At 46.0% G+C, this 13,539-nt stretch overlaps 1 protein-coding gene across 5 annotated transcripts; it reads right to left on the minus strand.

Moving 5' to 3' along the window:
• Positions 1–937: 937 nt before the first annotated feature.
• ankle2 (ankyrin repeat and LEM domain containing 2) lies at positions 938–13,508 on the minus strand. Of its 5 annotated transcripts, none has more exons than XM_062543068.1 (13): positions 13,463–13,508; positions 11,370–11,813; positions 8,958–9,149; positions 8,571–8,764; positions 8,050–8,238; positions 7,687–7,809; positions 7,492–7,555; positions 7,225–7,394; positions 4,840–4,946; positions 3,756–3,946; positions 2,338–3,298; positions 2,077–2,208; positions 938–1,882 (listed from the first exon to the last, which is right to left on the minus strand). In XM_062543068.1, exons 2-13 carry the CDS (start codon positions 11,800–11,802, stop codon positions 1,666–1,668), a joined length of 2,973 nt encoding a protein of 990 aa, XP_062399052.1. In that variant the 5' UTR covers positions 11,803–11,813; positions 13,463–13,508; the 3' UTR covers positions 938–1,665. The 5 variants fall into 5 exon arrangements, with proteins under 5 accessions (XP_062399052.1, XP_062399051.1, XP_062399053.1 ...); XM_062543067.1 differs by having other exon boundaries at positions 13,424–13,488; XM_062543069.1 differs by lacking the exon at positions 13,463–13,508 and adding an exon at positions 12,782–12,841.
• Between the last annotated feature and the right edge of the window lie 31 nt (positions 13,509–13,539).

Consider the following 13,539-nt stretch of genomic DNA (forward strand, 5'->3'; position numbering starts at 1 on the left):
CTGGGTTTGCCACACATAGTCATACTAAAAAGGCACTAAGAAAGCTGAATGAAGCAGGGAGCAAAGTTCCAGGCTGTCACCACATTGAGTAGCGGGGAGGATGGGACAGAGGGTGGAAAGTACACAATCTTCAAAATTAGACCTTTTTTTTTGTAAAGCGGGCTCAGGACCTGGGCTGGGGGGGAAACATCCAGGGTGAGAAGTCAATTTTGGGCCACTGGGTCAAAAGCATGACAGAAATCTCATGGAGCGTGGCACATTTCAAATGTGCTAGTATTTGGGGTTACCCCAAATGGTCTCCATATAAGAGCTTGTTAACAGAAGAAATTATCTGTTAGTTTGACCCCCAGGCGATGAGGCAAAGGGTAGGTAGGAGGGCAATTAAAAAAAGACAATTGGGAAATTCCACATTCTTAATTAATGCTGACAAACGATCTGCCCGTCTCTGGTGCTAACACTGATGTTGAGACAGTAGGCAGTACAAACCAAACCTGATTTCATTCCCTGTGCTAACATTTTGTTTAGTTTTATTAATAAATCTTATGAAAAGACCACAGATACCTCACTCAAATTCACAACACCACAACTTACACTACTGACCAAGAGCAACAAGTTGGGTCCCACGTGACCATACGATACAGATGGTGCGGTTTGGATCTTCTCCCCCCCAAATCTCTACAAATACGCCATTCAATTGAAATATCAAAGTTTGGTTGTTGATATGTTCAGACAGTTGTGCAGTTTTGTTGGAACATTCATTCATATCATAGAGACGTGATGTACAATTCAGTAACCTGCAATGTACAGCCCACAACGAACATCAGAAAGGTAAGAGACATCATGAAGATGGCTTCTGTGTGTCACTGAGAAACTGTACTTATAAAGTGACATGGCTGCAGCTTGGTGCATGGCATAATAACTGGGTGAACGAAAAACATTCAGGTATCTACAAAAATTAACACATTTATTGGATTTAAAAATATGGACAGGGAGGCATTGGTAAAACACGATTGGCTGATTTTGGACATGGTGTGGCAAATTCTGACTGGAGGCTGGTCCCTCATCTCAGAAAAATTAAGGCAATTCTCAAACTCACAAACTTAAAAACAGGAACTGGCAGTCATTTACACACATAAACAAAACAAAAACAATTCGATCATTTTGTGCTACGTAAGTGATATACCAAAAATAATTTCACACTTTTTTCTCCTCACATTAAGCTTAATTTTTTACAAACTATTTTCAAACAATGCGTCCGCACAAGAATTTTGCATTTGATGTTTTGAATGCAACCCTTTTTCTTTTTTTCCTCTCCGTTATTAAACGATAAAATCTTTTCTTTTTTTTTTTTGAGCGAGGACACAAGTGCATGTCACCATGTTCTATAAATAATATTATTACTGTAATTTTTGACAAAGCTCACACTCATACATACACTGTAAAGAGACTAGTTTGAAAAAATTCTTAACATACATCCAAAAAAAACCAAAAAACCTGTACATCACATGTCGGAGTACCACGTCGTTAATTCAAACCCTCAAGACACTTGTGCATATTTCTGATGTGATTGAAGCCAGTATGCAGTCACCCGGGTTGGCGAGGTGTGCAGCACAGGGGGGGAGGGGGGGAGGAGGGGAGTCGGGGCAGTGGGATGTCTGCTGCGTCTTAAATGGGGGGGTCGCTGAAGTGCTTGAGGCGAAGGCGCTGGATGAAGCTGGCGTGTGCTGGACTGTAGCGGCCGGGGCTGCCAAAGTCGGGCGACCCCGGCGTGTACCGGGAGGGGCTGCAGCGGCCGAGGGGCGAGGCCAGGCTGCTGACGGGGGAGCCCGGGGTGAACGTCTGAACCTTGGGAGGCCGCCGTACGATGGCTGGGGTCGGCCACCTGTATGAAGGTACACACACACACACACACACACACACACAAATAAATTACTGCTTTTGGATAAAACAAAACTGGTTGAGAAACTACTGGAAGAAACAGATACTATTTACACATTTACAAGAATTAGAAACTCAAGATCTATACTGAGCTAAATCTACAGTACTTGCTCATCCTGTCATTTTGATTGCACAAACCTTTGCATCTCAGTGGGGGAGTATGTGTGCATTGTGCTCTTCCATTTGTAAATGCTGGGGTATTTCAGGGGATCAACATCTATGGCTTCTACTGCAGACAGTACTTCCCTGTCCAGCTTGGTTGGCGAATCCCTAAGAAAAGCACCAGAATCAGCTTACATTGGCTCAGCACATAAGGACGGTTACAAGTCCTCTCAGGTTACGCCACAACATTAGAACTAGAAAGTTGTCCAACTACCTTCAAGAACATAATTCACTTACCCTTCAATGAAAATACATTTTTTAAAGCGGGGCGGCGTCCTTAATATAAAGTCAGGGGAATCCAGAGATCGGTAGGAGCCGGACGACCCTGAGCTGCTCATGTCTCGGCCCCCGTGGTCCCACGACTTGGACCTGGAGCAGAGAGTGCGCTCGACCACGGGCCCTCTAGTCCTCTGGCCCCCGCCCTCCAGGCTCTCCTCGGCCGACACGTACTCGTCCGACCCCGAGCTCCCCCGGTCCTCCAGCCTGCGGCCGCCCTCGTCCGTCCCGTCCCCCTTCCCCCCGCCGCCGCCGCCGCCTGCCCCCTTCCACGAGTCGCCGCAGTCGCGCTCCGCGCAGCTCGCTGAGAACACAGAGTCCTCGCCGCCGCCGCCGCCGCCCAGCGACAGGCGGCCCACGCTGGAGATGAGCTCGGCCGCCGGCAGGTACGAGTCCCGCGGGAGCCCGTCCTTCTGCCGGGGGCCTCCTCCGCCGCTGCGCCTCCGCTCCCGGGGCTGCCGCTCCATCTCGTCCAGCAGCGTCATGCGCTCAAACTCCACCATCAGGTTGGACATGGGGGACAGCAGGCAGGCGGCCGCGGAGGAGGAGGAGGAGGAGGAGGAGGAGGAGGAGGAGGAGGAGGAAGACGACAGGCCGCGAGGGGAGCCCTTGTCCCCGTTCTGAGTTCGGTCGGCGCCGGAGGAGGCCGGACACAGGCCGTTCCTGCTGGCGGACGACAGCAGGCTCTTGTCGGCGGCGCAGAGGAGGTCCTGCTCGGCGGCCGTCTCGATGAGGTCGGCGCTGCGCGACACGGGCAGGATGTGGAACTCGCGGCCGCCCACCGCCCCCTTCAGGCTGTCCTTGGAGCAGACGCTGGTGAGGGCAGCGTTCTGCCGGTTCTTCATCTCCTCCAGGCTCAGGTCATCGCCCTCGTCCAGGAAAGCACCCACCGAGATGGAGTTGCAGAACTTTTTGGGCTTGCCTGTATCACGAGAGAGAGTAAAATTTAACTTTCAACAATGATTACTGAGATCTGATATGAAGACATTCGCATGACAAGTGAAATCAAGCATTTTTGTCCAAGATGTAACACTGGATTTTGAGTGCATTAAGCACAGATTGTACTGGCTTTATATCCAAAGCTTTCACACATAACAGCCTTCTTTCTTAAGATTCCTATCATTTGGTTTTTCAGCACTACACTCTGGGGGCATGTACTTGGGAGCTCACGGACATGCGTGAGCTCCCAGAGTGCCCAGAGTGTAGTGCTGTAGCTGCCTGGCTGCAGCAATTCGAGCTAAGTAAAACCGATTGTTTTCGTACCAGCACTCTCCTTTAAATGTGGTGCGACAGCACCCCACGTAGTACGTACAATATAGAGGCTCAATAATAGCAGGTCCTTTCGAGAGAGTATTCAAGAAAGCGTTCTTCTCGTTTACCTGGTGATGGGGTTCTGAACCGGTTGCTGGTCTCATTTTCGCCGGTCTCTCGGTGGCCGTGCTCGCTGAAGTCTTTCTTGCTCAGGTGCTCCTCCAGCTTTCGAAGACCCTCTGCAGACGACAGGTCGACAAAGGAGTCCAAGAAGTCCCAGTATTCTGCCCAGGGATGGCCCAATTCATGGGCAAGATTTCTGGAAACAAACAGATCATACAGACTGTCAGAGTCAGAGTCAAGAGCAACAATGTTCGTCTCAGTAGCTTTTCCTGGATACATGTGCCAAATGATGCACTAGAATACATTACAAGATTATGGCCAATTCACATACGTCTGTACTAACAATAGAGTACCGAAGCCATGATGTAGTGTTGTCAAAACAGGAAACATACCATGGGCACAGTGATATCTGAAAATAGTCCCCATAGGCAACAAGCAGTAGTAGTGTGTGATATCACTGCGCCCATGGTATGTTTGCAACTTGCCTTGATTATTACGCCAGATGAGAGCGTAGTTCCATGTCAAACCCAGACGCCAGAAAAACGCCAGGTTTCACTTTCAGTTGGTCTTATTGCACTTTCTAACTTCAGAAGAGACACGTTTTAAATCTTGTCACTTTTAATCATGATGCTTGCAGGCGAGAAAACTAATGGTCTTAATATCCCTTTAAATTCACGGACGTGTCTTGGCTTTATTTTTGAGGCCCAAAAAACACTTAACAGCCGCCAGTCTTTAATAAGACATGAAATATTGACCGGAATTTTGTTTCTTTCTATTACACCTGCCAGGGAATCCGTGTTATGTGGCTAAGCTGCTGCCTAGCAGGTAAAACGTGTTCAAATGGCTACAGCTTACATTAAAAACTATTTATTAGCTAAAAATGATGGTACATGTCAACATTCAATGCTATTTCAGCCACTTCGAAAGTTTGTTAGATCCAGTGACACTTTTCCGTCATGGAAACTGAATGTCATACTTCGGTTCTCTATCCCTAATGAGTGCACGCGTGCATTTACTTGTGCACTATTATTAGGTATTATAAGTACATAAGTATGCACATTGGAACATAGTAGGTTCTCCATCCTGTACCTGCCCACTCTCTCGGCTCCCCGGTCGGGATCAGACTTAAGGATGTGGTGGAAGTGTAGAGCACGATCCCTGGGGGGCGTCTTCCATGCTCTGCGGAATTCGTCGGCCTGAGAGAGAGAGAGGGGGTCATGGCCATTTTCATTTTAGCATACAGAACATAACCAGAGATACACCACACTGTTAACAGGCTCACATCAAGCAGTATTGAGTGCAAAATGCTTGCTCTTTGCAACACAACCGTGAACAGTATTGTTAACTCATGACATTAACTGACTTGGACAACAAGTCCTGCTGTTCTCCTAGTTGAAATACAAATTTGATTATTCTATTATATTTTGCAAATGTGCTTCTCTCATTTCAGACCTTCACAGGAAAGGCGTTAACTTCCTTGTGCTTTAGGTAGGGGACTTCCCACAGTGCCCAATCAACAACCAAGCCACACACACACACACATTACACAGCATGACAAGAGGCTGACTGACAATGCACAATTTGTGGCAGTTGCAAAATGCACCTCTTGCTACACCCGGGATCCGAACAGGCCCCTCTTTTCATGGTGCAACTTGTCGTGCCACAGATGTCAATCAACAACCAAGCCTACGTTAAGTTACACAACAGGACGCAAGATTCAACAGCTATAACCGACAAGGCAGCATAAAAACGTGCCACATGTTGTATGAGTAGAGGCTCTCCTTCGCAGCAAGATATGCGCTACCAGTAGTCGGAGTTCCTAACCAAAGAACCAAAACAGAAAACCATATCATAACATCACCACTAAAGCAACTTTGGTGAGCATTACACTGGGCTGGGTTATCAAGCAGGCACCTTCGTTCATTGGTGTTCTGTTGAATTAGGCCTATCATATGGCACCTCCATAAGGCACAAAAGGGCTGTCTGGTATCCTCACGATGAATTCTGACACGTACCAAACAAAGACAATATCAAGTGCCACTTGAGAAACACAGCGACAAGATTTCACACGTCTCTGAACGACAGCATGACCCCAAGTAGTCTGAGAGTGATAACCTGCCATTAACCACTGGCTTGCCTACTCAGCAGCTTCAGACAACTCCTTTATAGGTCTTTTCAGTTACCGTCCTTGACAACCAAAATCTAACAAAAGTGTTCTAATCTGCTACAAGGCAACGCCTACAACAATAGGATTCCTCCTCATCGCATCTGCAGAGGGGAGTAGTCATCTCAATAAAGTAAGCGATGTGATCACATTCAGAATACGCATCCCCACATCTGGTTTCAGAGTACTCACATTAATACACCGTGGAACTAGCAGTTGCTTTCCAACATCCACCAGGAGTTTTACAATTCAGTGCTTTGCCTCATCTCCCTGCATTGTTTGTATTTGCCCAATTCCCACTTTTCTGTCCTTTTTGCACAAAAGTAATTTCTTTTATCTCTGCCGCTAACCGGCAAAGAGTTCATCTCAACAACTCTCTTATTCTCAAGCTTATCTGCCAGCAGTTTTAAAGCTTAAATATATATCCAGGTGTAGAGACCCTGGGTCAGAATATGCTTTTAAGAGCCATGACCCACACATAGCTTGCAGCTTTCATCTTCACCAGGTTCTGTGGAGTAGGACGATAATCATATGTGGCTCCTACAATGAATTTGAAATGGTTACAGTAATTTCCCGCATATAAGCCGCATTGTGTATAAGCCGCAGGACAGTGTTTTATGCAAGTTAGAATAAACAAAACCATATTAACAACATATTAACTGCCCCGCTGTATTAACCTCATAGCTGAAGAAATTTTGCAAAATCACTGTAGAAGCCGCGGCTAATAGTCGGGAAATTACGGTAGCATCCATGGCCTATAGTCCTCTCCAGCTGATCTTCCTCAACTCAACATCACACCAGTTCATCCACTGCCCTTTTTTCACTTGAAACACCGTCTACCCTCCACTTCTTGTTTGTGAAGAAAGTCAGTTATCAGCGGTCTCTTCTCCAGTGCTGTAGCCTTTCCCGCTCTTTCCAAGACCAAACCGAGCTTTTCCTCTCATCACCTGCCCAACAATATCCCCTATGTTACCATGCGCTTTGAGCATGCTTAACTGCATTCCGTGGATTCCACTTCTTCTGTATTTCTCACTAGTGATTAGATGCTTGGACTATGACAGAGTCATTTCCAGACTGGTCTTGGTATTCATTTGAGCCACCTACATCACTATCAAACAGAATACTTGAACTCCTCCACCAAACTGGCCACTGTTAACTCCAAAATTCCTTTTCCATGCAATGCTATAATTCTAAAACAACATGGCACCCCAAGCCAGTTCCATTTATTAACAATTCTCTCAAATTCTTCCATCTTAGACCAAAGCTGTTACTTGATATGACATATGAAAATCTCTCCATGAAATTGTTACCTTTGATGGACTCAGAGGCCCTGCGTAGGCTTTGACCGCCATGACAGGGTCCATAGGACTCCTGGACAGCATCGAGGGCATAGGCTCAGAGGGCTCAGGGGACCATGGGGTTCCAATCACCGGCTGGGAGGAGTTGTCCGTCGCCCTCAACAAGGGCACATAACAGCGATCTGGGTCGAGAGAGGGAGACACGCTCAACATCCAGCAACAAAGAGCCAGTAAACAATCGCACGCACAAAGCTTTCATTGGCAGACAAGGGTTCATACCTTCTAAATATTCACAGATCTTCTGCTTCACTTCTTGAGTTTTGTTTTTCCTTTCACATATGACCTGACAAAGACCCAATAAGATAAACTGATTAGTCTGTGGTTGGAACAAAACAAAAGGACTGGAAAACATAAACATAAACATTTGCATAAACAAAACAAAGCACAAGCCACCATAGATAAACAGTCCCTTACGTCGCATGGCTTCTGGTCATACTTGTTCCTGCAGTTTTTGTCAGTCTCGGGGTGGGAGCAGAGAACGTTCACCACCTCTGGGCAGCCAAACTTGCAGGCAAAGTGAAGCGGTGTCTCAAAGCCCTGGAATGTCACAGGCACAAAACATAACTCAATCTTTACATTTTCTTAAAGCAATGGAGACATTAAGAAAGCAGGTGTACGGAATAAGAGAGGACAGAAAGCATGACAAAGAAGAAAATATGAAGAGGAAAGAAAACAATGAGAGGGCAGAGAGGTACAGAAAGAAACAGACACGGACTAAGAACCAATGATGCAGAGAAAGCGACATGTCAAAGTCATCGCGGTGCTGGATGGACTCACGGCTTTGTCCGGAGTGTTGAGGTACAGGTCCACGATGTAGCGGATGCGTCTCCGCAGCATTTCCTCGTGGTCGTCGGGGTACATGAGACGCATGAACTCGGGGTTCTCCAGCGTGTCCAGCAGGAGCTGGGCCACCCCAGCCTGGTTCTCCTTAGCAGCCACGTGCATCACGTTGTATCGGCAGCCCTCCTGTAGAACGAGGCCCACCATACAACACTAGTGTTAACACCTGAAGGGGAGCTTTGGCTGTGTTATAGTTATTTTAACAACTGAAGCCTAAACTCCGTGATGAACAGTGAACTACAGTATGTGTGACACAATTCAAGCATTTTATTATAGTTTTAATGATCCTGTTTGAAGTCAGTTTGAATGCACCATTTTCAGCTGGTTCCTTTATATAAATATATATATATAAAAAAAGAATCTGACGTGAATACTCCCGCGTTCCACCTAATAAAAAAAAAGCTCTCTCCTGAGCCCCCTGACATTACACACACACACACACACACACACACACACACCTGCACCACAGTGGGATTATCCCCTGAGCCGATGAGATAGCGTGGATTGCTCCAGACCAGCTCAGCGAAGGCCACCTCGTCGCCCCTCTCCACCGCCTTGCGCAGCTTGGCCGTCAGGTCCTGTGTGCGCGGGCTCTTGAAACTGTTCGCCTTCTCCCTGTTGATGGTGTCCGTCTCCATCCCAGAGCTGATGTCTGTTGTAAGCGTTTAGTGAAAGAGAGAAGAGAGGCGTTCTTCTATAGTGTCGTCCGCATATATTCAGCCAAACTTCAACAAGCCACCATGGACAACTGATAGTAGTTGGTCAATGTGTGTGTCTATATGTGTAGTGTGGCCTTCCAGGACCTACTGCACTGTGACCATCAGGCTGTCCACCCCCTCACTCACCCTTAGCGAAGAGGCCTGGCTTGACAGGCGAGATGCATGGCATGGCTTTGCTGGGAGAGGGGTAGTAATCACAGATGCCTTTGGCAAACTTCTCGGCGTCCTCGCGGCTGCTGAAGGCTTTGAATCGAGCCCCTTTCATCATCTTCACTGCCTGCAGGGCTTCCTTCTTATCACTGTACACATGTACTCTATCTTTAGAGGAAACAAAAGACACAGAGAGCAATTCAGCCAATAAAGTATGGCCATAAACCTACAGCAACAGGCAGCACGAGCGCATTATTCATTCATAGCCGACAATGGCTCGGCGCATTACGAGAACAGAGGGCATTTTCATTTTCCTTTTGGAAGTGGTGGAGACAAAAAAGCAGGATATGAAATGGGTTGAAAGACTGCACAGTGCAGTCAATTAAAAAATAAACCCGACTAAATTATGAATTTACATAATTATAAAACAACCAGAGAGGGGGGCCCCTTGCACAATACAGCGCATAATCCCTTATCACACTAATGTGTTGGGCTTCCTCTGCCCACCACGGCACAGAAATAAAGTCTACAGCACGGGCACAGAGGTCAGTGTCAATCTCAATCAGCGCTAGGCACAGGCAGAGGCGCAGACGCTTCCAGCCACCATATCAGAGCAGGCAAGTAACCCAACACCCTGGCAGCACCTCTGGGGGCCAAGATAAAGGCTGTTACAGCTGGGCTTTACTGCAGGATGTCCCAGCGTCGACACTGGGTCAAGCTGTTCCCAGAGCTCTTCCTGAGACTAACATGCCACTCAACTATCAAAACTTTTTCAAAAAAAACATAAATCAACCAAGTTGATTCAGTTCCCACTGAATGTACTTTTAAACAAACAAACCATGTAAGGGAGGGAGCAAGGACGATGTACGAACACCTTAGTTTGTTTGCGGGCAAACACTAAACGGGAGTGTGAGGAGCAACTTGCTGAATTTGTCAATAAGCCTTCAATACAATATAACTGTCCTGACCCATTTCGTTTGAAATCTACATAAGTAACCTTGACAGGGATGAACCAACCAGCAGGAGCTTTATTCAGAACCACAAACTAAGTCTTTCAACAGGCAGCCTATAACCGGTTGTAAGGATTAGGCTATAGCCTATATAAATGGATGCAAACTCAACTATGGCTATGAATAAGCTTCTAGTGTAGACCATGCTTAGAAAACTACAGAACTGCCCTGGCAGAGTTCCTTAAGAACAAGAACAAGAACAAGACAGAGTTTCTCAAGTATAAGAACAACATAGAACTCCTTTAGAACAAGAGTGAAGAAGCAGAGGTATAACAATGTAATCAACTAAGGGTGTTTCACTATGAAGGAAACATGATACAGCAGTAACACTTTGGGCACTAAATGATTAAATATGGAACTATTAAAAAAATATAGATTTTCAGGTTCCAACTAGCCACTTCACATGCCATTTTTCTCCTGAGAAAATAACCAAAAAAACCCCCCTAGTTTTCTGCTTAATGTCAATATGCTGTGGAAACCTCAAATATTGGTTCAACATTAACAAAGTGTACAAAACAATTTGTATTTGAAGACAAAATACTGATCTGGGTACAAACAAATTGTACATAATACTAATATTAACATTTAAATGTCCAAAGATGGTTCCCTAGATGAGGCATTTTAAAAGTATAAAAATCCAAGCATGAAGAAATTATGCAATCATTGAAATTGAACAAAAGTTCACTGGTCTTCGGTCATTATTCATTATGTAAACAAACTTTCAGCACCTTAGAGCACCGGAGACCAGAAACGGTATTCCTAGATTCTGTTTGATTCAACACTGAATGACCCATTTATGTTTGTTGTCATGTCAACCCTGACCTTGAGCCAGTTATTCAGCCTTCACAATCACAGCATGACTCCACTGCAAAGTGCCGTCAACACACTGACAAGTAAATGTGGGTTAACAACACTCTCAAAACTATAGGCAATGTATCAGGCTTGGGAATACCGTGAGTTCCAAAAATGCCAGAGTGTTACTTCACTGACCCTTTAGAAATATGCCCCTTCCTACACAATGTGCCTCCTGCCCTTGCCCAAATCTATGCACGTCACTGCATTGCATCTCAGAGACTGTTAACACATTCACTGGCTCACAGACACGGTGACTGTAAAGACTGCTGACTCCAGTAACCTGATGTAACAGAAATCTGCTACCTTAGCCCAGGCCTCTTTATCAGCATCTTTAATAATGCAGATATTCTGTAAATGATTACCCCTGCTCACACCTGCCATCTCAATCCATACACTAATATTCCTCGGGCTACCAGTAGCTGGCCACAGACGATTCATTCAAACAACACAGACAAGATTCAAATTGGACCCATGAAGGACTGAATGAACCCAAACAGGAAATATATAGCGAGGAGCATCATACCAGTCCTGACCAGCACATCCTCCCACGGTGGGCACACGCCATAGTAGAAGGATGGTGACACTTGTGTGGGCTTGGAGGGCGTCTGCCCGTCAGTCTCGTCGGCCCTGACGCAGCCCACCACGGCTGTCTTCTCCATCAGAGCCTCCTCCTCGGGTGGGTTGAGGCCCATGCCGTAGCCAAAATCACCGTCCTCGCTGGCCTGCGGCTCTGCAGACGTCGAGGGAGGATGGGGCCCAGGGTTGGAGGCCCCCGAATCACTGCCCGAGCCAGCGCTGGCGCTGCCATCTTCACTCACCAAAGCACGGGCCAGCTTCCTCTCGAAGATGGCGCGAGTGGTGGCTGTGATGGGGCCGCACTTGAGGTTGGCCTTGACGAACTCTTCACGCAGCTCGTCTGCGCTCAGGCCCTGCAGCCTGCTCAGGGTGGCCTCCATGCTGCAGCTACCTGATGGATGACAAATTAGCATGGTGTGAGCCAAACAATCAAAGCCAAAAGCAACTAATCAAACACTGGGTTCACAGACTACAGCACTTAAGTATACAATCAATACAGATTACATCCTTTGCTAAATAAACATAATTTGTTTGATAAACATATTGACAATAACCATCTATTCCATGTTCAACTTGGATGTACTATGCATGTCCAAATGAACTGTCAAACACCTTTGCACTTAATGTTTCCTCTTGAATACTGACATGCAAAGGCATCCAAACCCTAACTTGTACCAGAGCATAGTTTCACTTAAAAAAGACACACACTTCACAAAACAGTGTCAGAAGTCTCTTGATGTCACGGGCTGTGCAACTAGACTCATAAGCGAAGATGGCAAGAAACATACAATTTAGGAAGAAAACCCAACTATTTTAAATTTGGACGCACGATTCAAACACCGACTTGCCTTACGATGATTCACTTCTTGTAAAAGGCTACACTATATATAGTGACTAAATATACATATTTTCCAATGTCACGCCCAAGTGGCATACACGACAGCTTTTGTGTTTTTATCATTCACCATTCCCTATGCCACGGCTCTATCACTGTTTCGACAACTCAAGTGGGCATGATGACATCGGAAGGGTGCAATCGCATCGAGTGACTTACCACAAATTACCGTTATATCTGCTGATCATGCTGCATATAATGCTTTAATACAACGTAAAATAACTGTTCAAACAGACACAATGCTAGGGATAGTCTGGAATGGTCTCATTGTTTACAAGCTTCGGCGCGCATGCTCAATGAGAAAGGGAGGGCTCAGTCGCACAGCTGAGCGAAACGAGCTGGGCTTCCAGCCGAAGGCAGTGCTAAAAGGTGTTTCATCTACATTATCTTTGGTTTGTCAGGCCCACATCTTGACCCATTACATTCACCTGTATTGTAAGAACTGTTGTTATTAAAAACAGCACCTCACTATGGGAATCAAGGGAGGACCCTTTGGACCGGCTGATGACACCACAGCAAGCCACCATGCAAAAAGAGTCATTAGGAGCAGGTTGCACGAACAGATAGCTAGGTCCACGAAACAACAAAACACTACTTAGAAATAAATCAAACACACGAGCAATTCCGATATTCCTAAATCCCATGTAATTCAGCTAGATATTCAAATAAACTACACTTAGCTACCCATGGATGCTAGCTAAATCTGGCTAGCTTGCTAAATAAGCAAGCAGACAGGGAGGACCAACCGGTATGTTGTATTTCTCTCATGTCAGCAAGCATTATTAACTTATGTATAGAGTAGGTAAGATATATGAAATATCGGTCAGCTAATGCAGAACCGACAGCTTGTCGCTAAATCAGCAGGCCGTGTGACGTTATTATTTTCTCAACTACAGTTAGCTAACTAGCTACAATTGAAGGAGCTAACGTACGCGTCGGTTGATGAGCACACCCAGCTAACTAACGCAAACAACAGTTGCAGCTAAGGAAATGGCCACTGACAAACAGTTACTACATAACTACTTTCAGAAAAAAATCGAACATTTCTCTGCCGCTAATACTTATCTATGGGCAAGGTGTGTAAAGTCACTGAAAATGAAAATTACTGTTTTAACTCGCTTCTAGCAGCGTGCTCATACGCCCACCTCCTCTTTGCTTCTCCACCTTCTTTCACCGCGACGCTTTCAAAATGTACTGAGAAAGGACCCTGTGGTGTAGGGTG

The sequence above is a fragment of the Sardina pilchardus genome, chromosome 8 (genome assembly GCF_963854185.1).
Source record: "Sardina pilchardus chromosome 8, fSarPil1.1, whole genome shotgun sequence".
Taxonomy (NCBI): Eukaryota; Metazoa; Chordata; class Actinopteri; order Clupeiformes; family Clupeidae; genus Sardina; species Sardina pilchardus.

Bases quoted from the DNA above. Each gene is read 5' to 3' on its own strand.
- ankle2 (XM_062543068.1), bottom strand. From the start codon at position 11,802: ATGGAGGCCACCCTGAGCAGGCTGCAGGGCCTGAGCGCAGACGAGCTG. The intron at 9,150-11,369 runs GTATGATGCTCC...TTTCCTCTAAAG, and splicing joins GGATGTGCTGGTCAGGACTG to ATAGAGTACATGTGTACAGT. The intron at 3,947-4,839 runs GTACAGGATGGA...GTTTGTTTCCAG, and splicing joins GGAGCCGAGAGAGTGGGCAG to AAATCTTGCCCATGAATTGG.